The sequence below is a fragment of the Miniopterus schreibersii genome, assembly GCF_964146895.1.
Source record: "Miniopterus schreibersii genome assembly, chromosome: 2".
In the NCBI taxonomy this organism is placed as follows: domain Eukaryota; kingdom Metazoa; phylum Chordata; class Mammalia; order Chiroptera; family Miniopteridae; genus Miniopterus; species Miniopterus schreibersii.
In genome coordinates, this window is record NC_138102.1 from 110,395,915 (window position 1) to 110,415,929 (window position 20,015).

The window sequence follows — 20,015 nt, forward strand, 5'->3', positions numbered from 1 at the left end:
ATAGGAGAGTCCTTTTGTGGTATTGAAGTGAATCTTCTTGAGTGTCTGTGTGTTAGAATGCAGTCATTTATTTTTCTGTTCATTCAACAAGTATCTTAGAGCATATGTGTCTTAGATATATCAATGAATAAAACCAAAATCTTCATCTTTGTGGACCGTATATTCTAGTGAGGGGGCATAGGGAGGGAGGTAAACATGAAAAATAAATAAGTTATTTAGTATTAGAAGGTAAATGTTATGGAAAGAAAAAATACTTAGGAGAAGGAATATTGGGAAAGGCTGCAATTTTAAATGAATTGGTCAGGGTAGGACTATTGAGAAGGTGATACTTGAACAAACATTTGAAGAAAAGGGAATGAGCCGGGACTGTGAGAAAAGTGTTCCAAGTGTAAGAAAAATTAGTGCAAAGGCTCTGAGGTGGGAGTGTGCCTGACATGATTAAGGAATAATGAGGAGTCCCATGTGTCTCAAGTGAATTGAACAAGAAGAGTAATAGGCAGTGAGGTCAGAGTGTTAAAGTAAGAATGTGGTTAATCGAAGTTGTTTTTTTGTTGTTGTTCAATTCTAGTTTATGAACAATAATATAGATTTATATTAAATATATAGTACTAATTATTTAATTAAATTAGCCACGTTAAAATATAATGATTAAAGAAATTAAGACTAAGCATTTGAATTATTAAATTTATTATCAATTATTTTATGTTTAAGGAATAACTTTTTAAGTTCTCTTGTTGTTAAGGCTAGTTTTCTATTCTTTACAGAATGATTTGGAACAAGTACTACGTCAAATTGGCGATAAGGACCAAAAGATCCAGAACCTCGAAGCCTTATTACAGAAGAGTAAAGAAAATATTTCCTTACTAGAAAAGGAAAGAGAAGATCTTTATGCAAAAATTCAGGCTGGTGAAGGGGAGACTGCTGTTCTTAACCAGTTACAAGAAAAAAACCATACATTACAGGAACAAGTAAGCTTGTCAGATTTATTCTATTTCTAAATTTGCTGTTCTTTCTAAATCTTATTTCTTATTTAAATGACTTTTTATTGTGGTTATTTTTAGTACTTTTTATATTATATATTTTTGACAAATACCATCTCATTTATCTTAAAGGTGGGTTGCAATTGTAGTGAAATTAAGTTAAGATGATTTGAGAAAGGAAACTTCAGTTCATGTCCCAGAATGCAACTTATTACCTATGTGAACACGAGCAAATCATTTCACCTTGTTAGCTCATTTGAAAAGCAGAAATGTTATTAATAATTATATTTGTTTTATGACATTTTGTTATATTTTGAAAAAAGAATGAATAACAAAATATATTCATAAACTCAAAGTACTAATCAAGTGTTAGTTGTTACTCTATTGTTTGGCATACAGACTTAGTGGTTACTTATATTTTGATAATGTCTTTGGAATATATAACTAATAATTTGCTGTTACCTTATTCTAACATTTGTATGTAGTTTAAGAGAAACATAAAATTCAGCTTAATACATTTTCAAAATGAAAAGAATTTATATTTGCTTTTTAGGGGGAAGAATTTTCCAATGAGAGAATTATAATTATCTAAATGAGAAAGTATTAAAGTATCAGTAGGTCGTATCACTTTTCTAATTTGCATATTAGAATAGAACATAATTTTTTTCTCAAATTTCAAATTTAGCCTTGGTCACCAGTTTTTATGAAAAATTCTTTAGACTAGTTATAGTTGTAACTAGCATACAGCTTGACATTGTGTATTGTATATGACCAGAAAAGCCTATGCATGTTAGAGGAACTGGTACTTCTTTAGTCCTGTCACCATAAACAACTAGAAAATTGGGGGAGTATAAAATTACTGTTTTCAGACATTGTACAACAAGCAGTACAGGGCTTTGATCCCTGAGAAAAGAGAAACAAATCAAGTGACTCTTTCAGCTACTCCAACTTTGGACATGGAAACATTTCTATGACTTTGGACATTGCACCAGACTGTGGTGCAAGCTAGGGAAATCTAAGGAAAACACAGTGGTCTCACTGTATTGAGGAGTGAGAGACTGAAGTTCAGGGAGGTTGAGGCAGCTCAGATTTTCAGGGCAGAATATCAGAGAGGAGAGAGCGTGGGGAGAAATCTGCATAGGGATCCACTTGAGCCTTTGGCTGAATATTAAGCTTTGTGCTCACAAGATGGGATTCCATGAGGCTAGGCAGTGAATAATTATTAGGAGCTGAAGTCTGAAAAATTATCAGATTCACAGGCTGGAAGATGTTCAAGTTCTAGCCAGTCAGAGAAGAAAGACATGGGCAAATGCTTGGGGGCATTCAGTAGAAGCCCTAGAGATGTCACACCTTCGAAGTATCATTAAACTAGCCCTAGAGTAACAAAGCATAAAAACAAGCCTCAAGAGGATCCAGCTGAACCACAAGCACATTAACTGCCAGCTTGAACAAAATTCAACATTTTTTGAAAGAAAATGGCAAAATCCAGAGCTGTCACAATAAATACCAAAAAATTGCTAGACATATGAAGAAGCAAAAAGCATGTGAGCTATAAGCAGGAGAGCCATCATTCAATGGAAAGAGACCCTGAATTGAGAGATGATGGAGTTATTAGACAAGTACTTTAAAAAGTTCTTAAAATATACTTATGGATATAAAAGAAAAACTATAGATTGAGAAAAGGCCAGAAAAAATGGATAGTGCCTTATTAATAACCTGCGGGACAGTATCATATAATATAGCATACATATAATTAGTGTCACAGAAGGGTGGGGAGGAGGAAAATATTAGTAGAAATAATGGCTGACAAAATTTTAATTTGATTAAAAATAGGAATCCACATTCATGAAACTCAGTGAACTCGAAGCAAGGTATACCTAAAAAAATCAGATGAATTGGATTTCATCTAAATTAAAAGTGTATATACTCTTCAAAAGACACCATTATGAAAATAAAAGCCAAGACATAGGATAGGAGAAAGTATTTACAATACATTTGTCTGACAATTTAGAACTATCCAGAATATATGGGGAACTCTTATTAGAGCAGTGATTGGGGATAGAGATGAGTGGAGGGTACTGACTGCACAGGGGCATGAGGAAACTTTTTGGGGTAATCAAAATGTTCTCTATCTTGATTGTGGTACTGATTAAATGAGTCTATATTTATCAAATCTCACACTATACAATTTAGTTCAGTTAGTTTTATTTCATGTAAGTTAAAGCTAAGTAGAGATAGATTTAAAATAGTAGGAATCTCTGAATTTCACGTTATTTCTTATGATTTTGAGATATGTTTACTTAATTTTGGAAAGATGTGAACAATTCTTCTTGAAAAAAATTTGAGATAACCTATCATAGAGCACTTTAATATTCTCACGGTACTTAAATTTGGGTTTCTTAGTTCTTGTTATATCATTTATGACCTTCATAATTAAGAGTCTTGCTAATGTGATAGGTAACTCAACTAACAGAGAAGCTGAAGAATCAGTCAGAAAGCCATAAACAAGCCCAGGAAAATTTGCATGACCAGGTGCAAGAGCAGAAGGCACATCTTAGAGCTGCACAAGATCGTGTCCTTTCCCTAGAAACCAGTGTCAATGAATTAAGTAGTCAATTAAATGAAAGCAAGGAGAAGGTCTCTCAGCTTGACATACAGGTAATATTCAATTTAATATGAGTTTGTATGAATAAAACACATATTTTAGGCCATCAAATGTTTTAAATTTTGTTTCCCTCCCTCTCTGTCCCTCAATCCCCCACTCATCCCACCATTCCCAGACCCATCTCCCTCTCTCTCTCATTAATAGAAACAATTTGGGAATAGGAATTAATTAATGGTTGTATTTAGACAATTTGATGCACTTTCCTGTTTGCCTTTTTTCCTCATTCTTCTGACAAACTATACTTCCTGAAACTACCAATCTTTTCACTTTGTTTTCATGAAGTTATTATTATTGTTTTAGAAGTTCAAAGTAGTTTGATATTATACCATTAGATTTCTAGGTTAAAATTTTTTTGACTTTGTTTTTATTTTTATTTTACTTAAAAGGCATGATTTTAAAAAATACCTTTATATGGTACCATTATATTTTTAAATATACATTCTTTCAGAGGCCAATATAGTTTTGCTCAATGAGTCAATTATGGGGTGGGAATTAAGACATATTTATTTCTCCATTCTCATCATTGGTTTCTTATTGTATACTACAGTAGAGAAAGTTATAGAAACATTTCTAAGCCTCTGTTTTCTTTATTTCAGGAGATTAATTCCATTGAAAATAAGAAATAATATAACAACTTGGAATATAAGAATACCCATTTCTTTCTTTTTAAAATATAATTATTTGTCAGATGAGTTATATGATAACCTAATAAGTGCATATAGAATTTAAGAAAGGGAGAAATGTTTTGGTGGCATATAGGAATATATTTTTATCATTTATCCAAACATTATTAGGAATCTTCTCCCCTACTCTTTTCTGTTTGGGGGATTTTCACATACTAATTTTTCACTATTTAAATCCTTATGGGTTTTTTTTGCCAAAGGACTTAAAATTTTAAATTATTTAGTGACTAAAGCAATGTATATTCAAGCAAGAGGAACTCAAGGATTAAATATGGATTAAATGACTTGTAAATTTTGTTACAGATTAAAGCCAAAACTGAATTATTGCTATCAGCAGAAGCAGCAAAAACTGCTCAAAGAGCAGATCTTCAAAACCATTTGGACACAGCCCAAAATGCATTACAAGACAAACAACAGGTAGGGGAACCTGGTGCAGTTCAAACCATAACCTAATGTTCTGATAGATAAATTAATTGCAAACATATATAAAGATAATAGTTTTATATAATGTTGTGATTGACTTGCTTATTCCCCTTAATTTCTTCCGGAGTTCAGAACCAGTTGGAGTGGCAGATGCAGGAGTCAGATAGATGAAGATAAAAACATCATTGTTGTTTCTGATAAGCTCACCTGGAGTACAACTGTGGTTGGGCTTCTTAATATTGTATTTCTCCCCTAGTCTAGAACTTAGTGTGGAGCTGAAATATTCATTCCTAATTGTTGAGTTGTTGCTTCATTCGATCAAGTGACAATGACTGGGAAAGAGAGGGAGGCTTGCCCACACGTTTTTAGTAGACAATCTGGTCCATAAATCAGATATACTTATCACTTGGAGTCAGAAAAGAGCAACGTGTATTCCATCTCAATAATAAAAGCTACTCTCCTTTCTTGGGAGTAGGAGTCAGTGGACCTGGAGGGAATATAGAAGTTACCTTTTTAATACTTCTGATAAAGTAAAAGCTTCCTTCTTAGGGTCACGATAAAAATGCTGGTAGGTCATTCTTACTTTTTACCAGGTAGGCATTTTTAAAATTTATATTTTATTTGAGAAGTAATACTAGTTGTTGATTCAGTTTTTAAAAACAATATAGTAGTATATCAAATTGACAAAACAAAACTGTTTTCTATATTTACTCTAAACTGCAATCCTTAAAAGGAATGTTTACTATTAAATTTGGTATGTAAGTTTCTACAAATACAAGAAGATTGAAATCATATCAAGCATCTTCTTGGATCACAATACCATGAAACTAGAAATCAACCACTATAAAAAACCCCCAAAATATTCAATCACATGGAAGCTAAATAGCATGCTATTAAACAATGAATGGGTTACCAATGAGAGCAAGGAAGAAAGCAAACACTGCACGGAAAAAAACGAAAATGACCAGACAAAAACCTAAAATCTATGGTACACAGCGGAAGCAGTCCTGAAACGAAAACTCATAGCATTACAGGCCTATCTCAAAAAACAAGAAAAAGATTAATGAACCATCTAACACAACAACTAAAAGAACTAGAACGAGAACAGCAAGAAAAGCCCTGAGGAAGTAAAAGGAAGGAAATAATAAAGATCAGAGCAGAAATTAATGACATAGAAACTAAAAAAACAATACAAAAAATCAATGAAACCAAGAGCTGGTTCTTTGAAAAGATAAAATCTGATTGATGCACCTTTAGCCAGACTTATCAAGAAACAAAGAGAGAGGACCCAAATAAATAAAACCAGAAATGAAAGAGGTGATATAACAACTGACCCAACAGAAATATAAAGGATCATAAGAAAATACTATGAGCAACTATATGCCAATAAAATGGACAACATGGGTGAAATGGACAAATTCCTAGAAGCATACAACCTTCCAAAGCTGAATCAAGAAGAGGCAGAAAACCTGAATAGGCCGATAACAACTAATGAAATTGAAGCAGTAATAAAAAAAACCTCCCAGCAAACAAAAGTCCTGCACCAGATGGATTTACAGGCAAGTTTTACCAAACATTCAAAGAAGAATTAACACCCATTCAAACTATTCCAGAAAATTCAAGAGGAGGGAAAACTCCCAAACTCTTTTTATGAGGTCAGCATCATCCTAATCCCAAAACCAGATAAAGACACTACAAAGAAAGAAAATTACAGGCCAATATCCCTAATGGACATAGATGCTAAAATCCTCAACAAAATACTAGCAAACCAGATCCAGCAATACATTAAAAAGATCATACACCACGACCAAGTGGGATTTATTCCAGGGATGCAAGGCTGGTACAACATCCACAAATCAATAAATGTGATGCATCACATTAACAAAACAAAGGACAAAAATCATATGATCATGTCAATAGATGCAGAAAAAGCATTCGCCAAATACAGCATCCATTTCTGATAAAAACTCTCAGCAAAGTGGGAATAGAGGGATCATAACTCAACATAATAAAGGCCATATATGACAGACCTACAGCCAACATCATACACAATGGGCAAAAACTAAAACCATTTCCATTACAAACAGGAACAAGACAGGGATGTCCACTTTCACCACTCTTATTCAACATAGTACTGGAAGTCCTCGACACAGCCATCAGACAGGAAGAAGACATCAAAGGTATCCAAATTGGAAAGGAGGAAGTAAAACTGTCATTATTTGCAGATGACATGATACTGTATATAGAAAAACCTAAAGACTCCATCAAAGTACTACTAGATTTGATAAACAAATTTGGCAAGGTAGCTGGATACAAAACATCTGGAAAGCAATGGCATTCTTATACACCAACAATGAACTTTCAGAGAGAGAAACTAAAAAAAAAATACCATTTACCGTTGCAACTAAAAGAATAAGATACCTAGGTATAAACTTAACCAAGAATGTAAAAGACCTGTACTCAGAAAACTATGGGACACTGAAAAAATAAATAGAGGAAGATATAAACAAGTGGAAGAATATACTATGCCCATGGATTGGAAGAATTAATATTATTAAAATGTCCATACTACCCAAAGCAATTTATAAATTCAATGCAATTCCTATTAAAATACCAACAGCATATTTCAGAGATCTAGAACAAACATTTCAAAAATTTATATGGAACCAAAAAAGACCCCGAATGGCTGCAGCCATCTTGAGAAAAAAGAACAGAGTGGGAGGGATCACGTTGCCGGACATCAAACTGTACTACAAAGCCATTGTAATCAAAACAGCCTGGTATTGGTACAACAACAGACATATAGATCGATGGAACAGAACAGAGTCCCCAGAAATAGACCCACACCATTATGGTCAGTTAATATTTGACAAAGGAGGCAAGAGCATACATTGGAGTAAAGACAGTCTCTTTAATAAGTGGTGCTGGGAAGATTGGACAGCTACATGCAAAAAAATGAAACTAGAGCACCAACTTTCACCATACACAAAAATAAACTCAAAATGGATAAAAGACTTAAATGTAAGTCATGAAACCATAAAAATCCTGGAAGAAAACATAGTAAAGTCACAGACATCCCACGTAGTGGACTTTTCACTGATACATCTCCTAGGGCAAGAAAAACAAAAGAAAAAGTAAACATATGGGACTACATCAAACTAAAAAGCTTTTGCATAGCAAAAGAAAACAGCCTCAAAATACAAAGGAACCCCACGGTCTGGGAAAACATATTTGCCAAGGATGTATCTGATAAGGGGCTAATTTCCAAAGTGTACAAAGAACTCATACTACTCAGCAAGAGGAAGACAAACAATCCAATTAAGAAATGGGCAAAAGACCTGAATAGACACTTCTGCAAAGAGGACATACAGATGGTTAAGAGACATATGAGAAAATGCTCAACGTCACTAATCATCAGAGAGATGCAAATTAAAACCACAATGAAGTATCACTTCACACCTGTCAGAATGACCACCATCAACAAATCAACAAAGGACTCCTGCTGGTGAGGATGTGGAGAAAGGGGAACCCTAGTACACTGCTGGTGGGAATGCAGCCACTATGGAAAACAGTATGGAAGTCCCTCAAAAAATTAAAAATGGAGCTGCCTTTTGACCCAGTGATCCCACTTCTAGGAATACATCCTAAGAATCCTGAAACACTAATCAGAAAGAATATATGCACCCCTATGTTCATAGCAGCACAATTTACAATAGCTAAGATCTGGAAACAGCCCAAGTGCCCATCAGTAGATGAGTGGATAAAAAAGCTGTGGGACATTTACACCATGGAATACTATGCAGCTATAAAGAAGAAGGATCTCGTACCATTTGGGACAGTATGGATGGACCTGTAGAATATTATGCTAAGTGAAATAAGCCAGGCAGAGAAAGACAAACATCACATGATCTCGCTTATATGTGGAATCTAAAGAACTTAATAAACTGATGAACAGAATAGATTCACTGACATGGAAGCATAGATGAGACTGGTGAATGTCAGAGGGAGGGAGGAGGGCGGCCGGGTGGAAGGGGAGAGAGTAACCAAAGAATTTATATGCATATATGCACAACCCAAGGACATGGACAATGGTGGGGAGAGGGACTGGGGAGGGAGGTGGGACGGGGTGGAATGGGTTATTGGGGAGATAAAGGGACCTTTGTAATATTTTAAATAAAAATATTCAGATATAGATAAAAAAAAATTGGTATGTATCCTTCCAAACTTCTATAAGCATCAAATACACACACACATAAACACACACACACACAGACAGATATTTTTCTTTTATGAACATAGAATCACTATATATGTTATTCTGCAACTTGCTTTTTATTTACATTTTGCTAAACACATCTGGAAAGTAATTTCTAAGCACAAAATCAGTGTCTGGAAGAAGTAGTTACTAGAATATCCACATAAAAGTTTAAAATTTATCCCCCAAAAATATTAGTAACAGAATTCTGAAGCCAGTAGCAAAAGAATAGCAAATATTCAAGTTATTTTATTTTATTTTATTTTATTTTAATTTAATTTTATTTTATTTTATTTTATTATTTTTTTTTTTTAGATATATCTTTATTGATTTCAGAGAGAGGAAAGGAGAGGGAGAGAGAGAGACAGAAACATCAATGACAAGAGGATCATTGATCGGCTGCCTCCTGCACGCCCCTGACTGGGGATCGAGCCCGCAACACGGGCATGTGCCCTGACCCGGAATCGAACCCTGATCGCCTGGATCCTAGGTCGATGCTCAACCGCTGAGCCACACCCGGCCGGGCAGTATTCAGGTTTATTAAGAATTAGTTGCAAATTAAGACAACAATGGAATATGCCCTTAATGAGGTAAAATATGTGTGTCTGTTTAATTAACACTCGAAGGATTGGAAATGGTGAAGTAGAACAAGCCACTTTCATACATTGCTAGTGTGTTTGATGGTGGTAGGAGAGGCTGTTTGGTAGTCTAGTTCAAGAACTTTCAAGGATTCTATTTCCTTGAAATAGAATCTATTTTCTGACTCCAAATGATGAGTATATCACTTCTAAGAATATATTTCAAGAATTTTTTGTTTATTTTAGTTCACTTTTAGTCCTTTATTTTAAGGGAATAATCATAGCTTTAAAGGATGCTGTTTGTATCTCTGTTAATAAATGCAGAGAGTTTAGTGGCAATCTGAAAATCTAAAATAGGATATTTGGATAAAAAATGGCCTATATCATTAAAATGGAAATTTATGCAGTCAAGTATAATGATATTTTAGAAAATGTCACAGTTTCATGATGCATTGTTATGTAACAACAAAGGCTGTTACAATAAAACTATGTAAAGTGAGATCCTGTTTTTATTTTAAAAGTACAAATCAAAAAATAGAAGCTAATGTACAGAAAAGACTGAAAGAGAAGTTTTCAAAACATTTATTGTGATTATCTGTGGGTGGTGGATTTACTAGTAATTTTTATTTTGTTCTTTCTGTGTAACTAGATATCCCAAATGAATTGAACAAGTATCACAGATGTAATCATTTATTTTTTAAATGTTATTTTGGAAAATGGTTTCTTGAACATTGAAAACGTTTACTTATAAAAGCATTATTTTATTATTAGGTTGTTTATTATTCTTTTGTATTTTTTTGGCTTCCTAGAAAAAGTTATTGAACTGTTACACATATAAACTTAATATCTCAGAATATGCACAAGTTCATTTCATGTCCTTTATACTGTGGATAAATTTTAACCACTGAATTATCTTTAGACTTACCTGTGATCTTACTCCAAATAGTTTCTTAAATGAAATTAGAGTTTTAATTTTACTCTGACCAAACATTTGGTCACTACAATAAAGTAAACCTTACCAAAGTTATCTTTACTTGTATTTCTCTACAGGAGTTAAATAAGATCACTGCTCAGTTGGATCAGGTCACTACAAAGTTTCAGGAGAAGCAAGAACATTGCAGTCAGCTGGAAAGTCATCTGAAAGAATATAAAGAGAAACACCTGTCTTTAGAACAGAAAACTGAAGAATTAGAAGGTCAAATTAAGGTTTGTATTAAGAGAAATTGAATTTAGCCATATTTTTCACAGCTGTAGCAATGGAAACTGATGACCTGGATGGAATAAAAGACATTACGTTTGCAAAAAAAGAGGAAGTTGTGATATAAAAATTTTAAAAATTACTTGTAATTATTTTTGTATTAATTTAGAATTCTGCCTTTACTTCTGATTTCTTCATTAGTGGGTGGCTTTTACAAATAACAGTTAATGTTTATACTGGTTTCATTGTAATGTGTAACTAGTATTTCAATGAGACAGCCAACCAGGGATCTACTCTATAATTAGAAGAAACTTATTATTTTGTTGTTGTGAAGTCTCTTTTGTTCTATCATTTCCATTTCCTTACCTCCTTATTCTAATATAATATTGAAGATATAGTAGACTTCTTCCTTTTTTAAACTTTACATTTATACCCTTTGGATTTTATTTCTAATTTGATAATACATTTATTCTATGGTACTCTGCTTCTTACTTTAACACAACTCCCAGCAAAAGTGTTGATTTACTAAAAAGATTAAATTAAAAGACACATTAGAGAAGGAATTGACCTGAGTCCTTTGTTTTTTAATTGGAACTATCAGTGAAACAAAAATTTCTCAAGTATATAAATATATATATCTGTGTGTGTGTGTGTGTGTGTGTATATATATATATATATATATATATATATATAGCCACAGCAATATAACACGGAAAAAGAATTACATTTACAATTGTGTTTATGGGTTCCTTTTTCTTTTCTTTATGGCCAGTGGTAATAGTAATGACAAATTTATGTAATGGGTGAAAAGAACAGAAAAAAACTACTTTACTGTAAAGTGGCTAATGAGAATTCCATTTGGGTATCTTTTAAAAATAGTTTTTAAGACCCAATAGTGTCTTTTGTATTTATCAGGTCTTTAACATTTTATAATTATTATTTTATAAAGTATTCCACATGTTTTATATCAATATATTATAGAATTGATGTTAATTACATCAAATATCCAATAAAAGTGTCGAGTAAGAGCCACAGGTACCTAGATTAATTTATAAAATAGAGTGCAAAATTATTACAACTATATAAGAAAATGCACTGCTTATAGATATTCAACCTATATACTTAGCTCAATTTTGAAAATTTGTAAAAATATTCTCAATTATATGTATATGTATGAGACAGAAACTACACTATGAAGAACAATCTCTAGACCAAGAGATTAAAGAAACAAAATCATGAATTTAATTGGCTCTATATTTAGGGTCAGTATATGTTAATGAGAAGGATGACATGACAGCTTCATTTTAGTTTTGAATATAATTACATCAGTGTTAACTATGAATAAAGAGGATAATATATATATATTTATTTAAAATTTTTTATTGATTTTAAAGAGGGAGGGAGGGAGGGAGGGAGGGGGAGAGAGAGAGAGAGAGAGAGAGAGAGAGAGAGAGAGAGAGAGAGAGAGAGAGAGAGAGAAGATCCATGTGAGAGTAACATTAATCCGCTGCCTCCTGAAAGCCCCCTACTGGGGATGGAGCCTGTAACCCGGGCATGTTCCTTCATCTGGAATCAAACCAGTCACCTTTTGGTGCATGGAATAATGTTCCAGCCAACTGAGCCACACCAACCAGGGCAAGGATAATATATTTTAAGTGGGCCCCTTTGTGAACTTTTAACTTATTTTTTCATATTTGAATGAATAATTTTTACTCATTATAATTATTCTAAGTTTATTTTTTATTCAGATCATTTTAAAAAGTAAAAACTTAGTGACTGTTGTGTTTTAAGCCTGCTGCTAGCTCCTCTGGAAGATTTCAAGATAAATGGCTCCTTTACACAGTAATGGCTTTAGAATGTATTTTTTATTTAAATAAGTATTTTATGGCTGTTTTTGTGTGTTATGTCAACACCAATTTGAGTATAAAACAAAAATGTTATAATATTTAAAATAATTTTTGACATTAAAATGGTTACTGTGTTATATTTTTTCCATAGAAACTAGAAGCTGATACTCTTGAAGTTAAAGCAAGCAAGGAGCAAGCTTTGCAGGATCTACAACAGCAAAGACAGTTGAACACAGATTTAGAGCTTAGAGTTACAGAATTGACTAAGCAACTAGAAATGGAGAAAGAAATGTAAGCTTAACTACTTATAATTTAAGGATTAAAATTTAATTTTGTTATCACAGTGCTTAAAGATTTAGTAAATGTTTCTTTGTGTTGATTCTATAAACAGCTAATATTAATGTGAATAAAAAAATAAAGCCATCATAATATGGTTAAATTTACCTTCACTAGAAAGGACTGAAAATTTGAGTTATCTAGTCTTTTTTCAACAGTAATGTGGTACTCATTTCTGTGGGTTAAAGCAATTATTTTGAGTTGTTTGTCAATTTGCAAAAATTAATGTAAATGAACAAACAGGCGTGTTTAGATATAATCACCCAAGAACAGTCAGGCTTCTGCTTTGAGGTACTGTACCAAGTAGGGAATAGATACTTTATATATAAGAAATGGTCTGTTTTAGCCTTATGATGCATTTTGGCAGATTATGTTTATGAGCACATTTTTAAGCCTTTTTTTCTAGTAGCTTTGCTTGATATTTTTTGGTGTTATCTTTAAATGAACAGAAGTTTTAATTTTTGTTTAAATTTAATTTGTCATTTTTTTTTTCTTTTATGTTTAGTGTTTTGTGTTCTTTTAAAGAAATCTTTGCCTATTCCCAGAGTTTATGAAGAATTCTCTTATGTTTTCTTCTAGAAGGATTTATAGTTTTAGTTTTTACATTTAGGTCTAGGATTTACCTTGAATTTATTTTCGTGTGAGGTCTAAGGGGTCCTGGATCACCTTTTCCTCCCTACATTAAGTTGTTATAGTAACAGTTATTGATAAAACATTTTCTCTCCCATTGAATGGCCTTGGTACCTTTGTCAAAAATGATTTACTGGATATATGTAGGTCTCTTTGTGGACTCTATACTATGTCATTGGTCTGCAGTCTATATATGGCATCCTGACACCAGTACAATCGTATGTTGATTTTTTTTGTAGCTTTGTGGTAGATTTTAATATCAGGTTGTATTAGTCCTCCAACTTAAATTTTCAAGATTTTCTTGACTCCTCTAAATTTATTGCTTTTCCATATAAATTTTAGTATTAACTTATTCATTTCTACAAATAAAATTATTGGGTTTTTATTAGAATTGCAATGAATCTGTAGATCAGTTTGGGAAGAATTAACATTTTAACTTTATTGAATCTTCTAATCCATGAACCTGGTATATCTTTATCTATTTAGGCCTTCTTTAATTTCTCTGGGCAACATTTTGTTTTTTTTAAACAGGGATTTTACATATCTTTTGTTAAATTTATTTCTAATATTTTATGTTTTCCAATGCTATTTTAAATGGAATTGTTTTTTAAATTTAATTTTCTGATTACTTGTGAATAGTATAAAAATATAATTGAGCTTTACATAATGACTTTGTACCCTTTAACCTTGTTAAATTCAGTTTCTTGTTTTAATACTAGTTTTTTAGATTCCTTAGAATTTTCTAAGTGGACAATCATGTTATCAGTTTTACTTCTTTTTTTCAATCTGCAGACCTTTTATGCCTTTTTCTTGACTTATTGCTGGATGACACCTCCAGTAAAATTTTGAATGTAAATAGTAATAGTGGGCATCCTTGCATTATTCCCAGTCTTAGGCAGGAAAATTAAATAAATTATCATCAACTTAGAGGTTAGCTATAGGTTTTTCCTAGATTCCTTTATCAAATTAAAATCATTCTCTTTTATACTAGTTTTAAGAAAATTTTCATTGCCCTGGCTTGTTTTGCTCAGTGGTTAGAGCATCAGCCCATGGACTGAAGGGTTCCAGGTTCAGGTCTGGCCAAGGGCACGTACCTCGGTTGCAGGCTTGATCTCCAGCCTCAGGGATCAATATATTTTAAAATGTATCTTTATTGACTTCAGAGAAAGGAAGGAAGAAGGAGAGAGAGAGATAGAAACATCAATGATGAGAGAGTCATTGATTGGCTGCCTCATGCACAACCCCCAATGGGGATCCAGTCCATAACCTGGGCACGTGCCCTGACTGGGAATCTAATGGAAATCTCCTGGATCATAGGTAATGCTCAACTGCTGAGCCATACCTGCCGGGCTTTTTCTGCATTTTTGATACGGTTTTTCTTCTTTATTCTGTTAATATGGTGAATTAAATTGATTGATTTAAAAATTTTAAACCAACCTTGCTTTCCTGGGATAATTGTCACTTGATTATCCTGTTATTTATATATATTTATATATATATAAATTTATATATATTTATATGTATTTATATATATTTATATATATATATATGTATTTAACTTGATAATACTTTATTTAGAATTTTCCATGCATTCATGATGGTTATTGGTCTGTAATTTTTTTTAATGTCATCGTCAAGGTTTTGAAATCATGGTTATATTAGTCTTAAAAAAGAAATTGATAGTATTTCTTCCTCTACTTTCTGAAAGAGTTTGTATGAGATGGATATTATTTATTTCTTAAATGTTTGAGTGAATTCACCAATGAACCAAATCGCCTGAAGTTTTCTTTCTAGGTTGCTTCTTAATTTGGGATTCAGTTTATTTTATAGATACAGGAATATTTTTAATTTTTAATGTATTTCTTGAATCAGTTTTGGTAATTAATGTTTTTCAAGGAATTTGTACATTTCATATAAACATCAAATTTTTTGATACACTGCTGTTCTTAATACAACATGGGTCAAAAGTAGGTGTACAGTTGTGAGTCCTCGAAACACAGTTTATTCTTGTATTATTTATTATGCTATTTTTCATACAAACAAATGTAAACCTACCTTTGCCCCACCCTGTATTATACTTTTTTAAGGTCTTATAGGATCTGTAGTGATATCTCATTATTTTTAATAGTGGTAATTTGTGTTCTCTTTTTCTCTTGGTCAATCTAATTAGAGATTTATCAATTTTATTAAAAAAAACTTTTGATTTGGTTTTGTCAATTTTCTGTTTCATTTATTTCTCCTCCTGTTAGTTTAGTATTTTCGTCCATAGACTTTGGGTTTGGTTTGCTCTTCTTTTTATAGCTTCTTAACGTGAAAGCTTTCCTGTGGCTGTCTACATTTTTTAGTCTTTTTTCAGCTCCTCAGCCCCTTTGCATTTTGTCAATGATAGTTGTCAGATGTCTGTAGATAGTAGTTATATGTCTTATTCTAATAAAATCAGTATAGTATGAGCTTTTCAACACGTGGAATAAATTATCTTGATAAAGATTATCCTTTTTCTCATTTGCATTAAGTGTTCAATGGGTTCATGACAGACCTAAGTGTAAGGGTGGTTAGTTTAGAAGATACTGAAATCCTGAAAGATTAATTGGTAAATGAAATTTCAAATGTCTTTGGTGGAAGAGGGAGTATATGTCTCTGGCCACATGCCATATAGCCATAAAAGTACTGAACTGAGACATCTTTCTTTAGTCCTAAGGTAGAATTAGTCTCTTGCTTGGCTCATCCTTGATGTTGATGGTTTGATTGGGTTTTACTGTGAGATCTTCAGTAGACACATAACTCATCAGACTTTTGATGGATAAAAATTGGTTTCACCCCATTCATTTGAATGCCTTCATAGGATGGCTATGACTAGTCACACTTCAGTAGTCTTTGTCTCTAAATGCTAAATAGGCCACTCCCACTGAGTCAACAGACTTCATCTGAGTCAAGGGGATTAGGGTACTTGACTCTCAGTAAAAAAGTTGGAGGCTGAGAGCCTGGGAAAAGGACCCATCAGAGAAATTAAATAAACACATCAGAGTTAATGATAATTAAGTTATTTCACACCTTCATGGTTTCATTCTTGTTTTGGAAGTGATGATGAAAAATTTCTTGTTCTCACATCTAGTAAATTTGGTCCTGATACTTTGAGGATGTAGAGCTAAATTTTGTGTCTCAAATGGCATTTCTTCTCACTGTTAGCATCATAGTTTCTAAGGCCTATGTATTTGGGGAGCACATCTGATCCTTTATATTATCAACTGAGTGGATGGTTCATTACCTCTGGAACTCAGTCATCGGTTCATGAAGATCACTTCTGTGCTGGTTCTTGTTCTCTTTCCCAAGGCCCCTTTTGGCTTTTGGTTCTTTTTATTTCTAATGAACTCAGTGGAAATGGGCCCGTTTCCACTCTGTGTTCTATTCTCATGGTTCAGAACTCACTCAGAGGCTTCCATATCATATTGGAATAGGAAAACCTTTTAGTACTAAGGTCTTTTTTGCCTATATACTTTATGCAAACATTTCTTATGTGTAGAGTACTAGAAATGGAGGGCTGGGTAAACATATTGGGGGTTTCACTAAACCTCACCCCTGATCTGAGGGCTCATCCCCAAAACAGGGTACAGGGCTCCCCTTTCTCAAGGCCCATTAGCATCTATGCATTCAACTCTTTCTCTTCAACTCACATTGTATAGTGCATTTTCATTACTGTAGAGTTTAATGTATTTTCTAATATCCTTTGTGATTTCTTCTTTGATGTGTGGGTGACTTAGAAATACGTATGTTGTTTATTTTCCAGCTATTTGGGGCTCTTATAGATATCTTACGTTATTGATTTCTAATATTCTATAAAATTAGACTTTTCAGACTGTCTTATTTATGGCTTGGTGTATGTTTTATCTTGATTAATTTTTCATGTGCACATATGTGTGCTCTTTGTTTTGGGGTAAAGTGTTCTATAAGTATTGATTAGGTCAAGGTGATTGATAATGTTCTAATCTTCTATAATCTTGCCAGTTTTTTCCTTTGGCTATTCTATCATTTTCTGAGAAAAGAGTGTTAAAGTTTCCACCTATGATTGTGGATTTATTTATTGCTTCCTTTAGGAACTTTTAAAAAAATAAACAGTTTTACAGTGATTATGCAACTTTTTATTTCTGTTTACCTTCTTTGTTTAACATAATCTTATGATTTTATAATAATTATTTATGGAAAAGTTAAGTAGCATAGTAAATAAATATCTCAACTCCTAATTTTACAGTTGCTTGACCAAGATTTTAACTATATTTAAATGGTAAAATAATATTAGTATAATGACTTTTCTACTTAGACCTTTAAAAATCAGTGAGGTACAATATTCTATGAGTATACTTAACTTCATCTTTTCTAGCTATTTTTTAAAAAGTAAAAGTAAGTTTCTGGGTCTGAAAGTAAAAATTCAAGGTTCTGATATTGTATTAATATCCAACTTCAAATATGTGGCTGGTACATCTTTTAACAACCTCTCTTTAACATATTATTGAATTTATAATGATTACAAAATACATTGGAAATAGTATGCATTCAAGAAATATTATTGCTTTGCATTTGGTTTTATTTTCACTTTTAAAAATGGTTGATATTATGTGTTTTTGGTGCATAATATATATAATTTCATTTCTTTTAAGAAAATAGTAAAAGTCTTTAATTTTCCTAAAGCTGTGCCTATATTTCCTCATGATTTTGTAGTTTATTCATTCAGGGGTAGAAAACTTATGTTAAGGGACAAATGATAACAAATCTCCTGTATAATCTGATAAACTCTAGGATTAAAGTAAATTATTTGTTTTTCCTCTTTGTTTGAAAGGAAATATTTCTTTTGTTTTTAAATTTTTTTTTCTGGATTAATGCATTTTATGTTTTCAAGGAAAGAGGCAAAGTTCTCTATGTGCTTTGGGGATAACACAATAAATAGGTTCTTTAAGGTACATGGGAAAACTTTCCTGGCTATTGTAGACTAGAGGGTCTGTTACATGCAATTTGGGGAGGGATCCATTGTGGTGAATAAGACTGAAGTAAGTTAGTAGGCTTAGATGGTCTTGGCTTTACCACTAACTTATTTGACTTGAGGAAAATCGTCATCTGTTAAATGATCACATTATATGTTTTTAGGCATTTTTTGGTTGTATGGTTTTATGACATTTGTTTTCTTTACTTCTTAACTACACAAGGAAAATTTTAAACTCAATAATAATTTATTAATTTTGAATGGTACATTAGGGATGGTAAAATATGCATTTAAAAAAAAAAAATTGTTTCTTGACTCTTTAGAGTATCCCATACAAAGTTGGACCTACAGAAAAAATCTGAAGCCCTTGAAAATATTAAGCAAATGCTTACCAAGCAAGAGGAAGAAAAAATAATTCTTAAAAAAGAAATTGAAAATTTAAGTCAAGATGCAAAGGTGCAGCACAAGGAATTGAATAACAAAATTCAAACAGCAGTAACAGAACTACAAAAAGTGAAGATGGAAAAAGAAACTCTAATGGCAGAGCTTTCTGCATCGAGAGAGAAATTATCAAAAGTTTCTGATTCTTTGAAGAACTCCAAAAGTGAATATGAAAAGGAAAACCAGAAAGGAAAGGCTGCTATATTAGATTTGGTTAGTTGTTTACATTTACTTTCTTAGGTAGAAGTGATTTTTAATTAAAATGTACTGATTTTTCTACTTAATGCACTGTTGGCTTTTATCCTACATTTAAATGATTTAAATAATTCTTATGAAGAAAGGAATTGGGACTGCTTAACCTGAGAAAAGATATTGGCATGTACGTGTGTAATTTTTCAAAGACCCAGGGAATTTTCCGTTGAATATACAATCTTACTCTATTGCTAGTATGATGCAAGATTTGGGAGAGATTATAGCAGGTTTGTCCTCAGGGACGTTTCCACAGAGAATATAGCTACTAATTGAAACATTATTCACATATCAGCAAAAGAAAAAAGACAAGAAAGATCTTGACTCTCTAATTCTGGTACTATAAACTTTCTAATATTTATTGAATATTCTAAAACTCTGGATAATACCATGTCTTAGAGATACCATAAGACCTATTTAAAATACAGAGAAAAAAGTATCACAGTCTTAGGAAATACTTAAAGCGGAATGTATCCTCAGAAATATTTTAACACAGAATAACAGAGTAACAGTGAAAGTAAAATCCTTTTGTTCTCAATATAAAGGTCAGTGAAAGTGTTTAGTAGTATAAAAACATATGATATTAATATGTTACCTTTATGTTTCTTTCTCTTTAGTAAAAACATCTTTTATTTGTACATCTTCCCTCTTAAGTTGTGATTATTTTTTATTTATTGTTTTAATACTTTCTGTTCAATTTCTTGCTTCTACTTTTTTGAAGCCCATTCTACTTTTAAAATTGCATGACAAGCTAATTA

General features: G+C 32.3%; 1 protein-coding gene across 2 annotated transcripts in view; it reads left to right on the top strand.

The window, feature by feature from the left end:
• The window catches only part of EEA1 (early endosome antigen 1), a 131,389-nt gene that overhangs the window by 89,954 nt on the left and 21,420 nt on the right, over positions 1–20,015 (top strand). For both annotated transcript variants that reach the window (XM_081130759.1, XM_081130758.1), the window contains 6 exons: positions 765–968; positions 3,438–3,638; positions 4,632–4,745; positions 10,635–10,790; positions 12,781–12,920; positions 18,891–19,221. In XM_081130759.1, the coding sequence (XP_080986885.1) occupies positions 765–968; positions 3,438–3,638; positions 4,632–4,745; positions 10,635–10,790; positions 12,781–12,920; positions 18,891–19,221 (1,146 nt within the window). The remainder of the gene's footprint in view (positions 1–764; positions 969–3,437; positions 3,639–4,631; positions 4,746–10,634; positions 10,791–12,780; positions 12,921–18,890; positions 19,222–20,015) is intronic.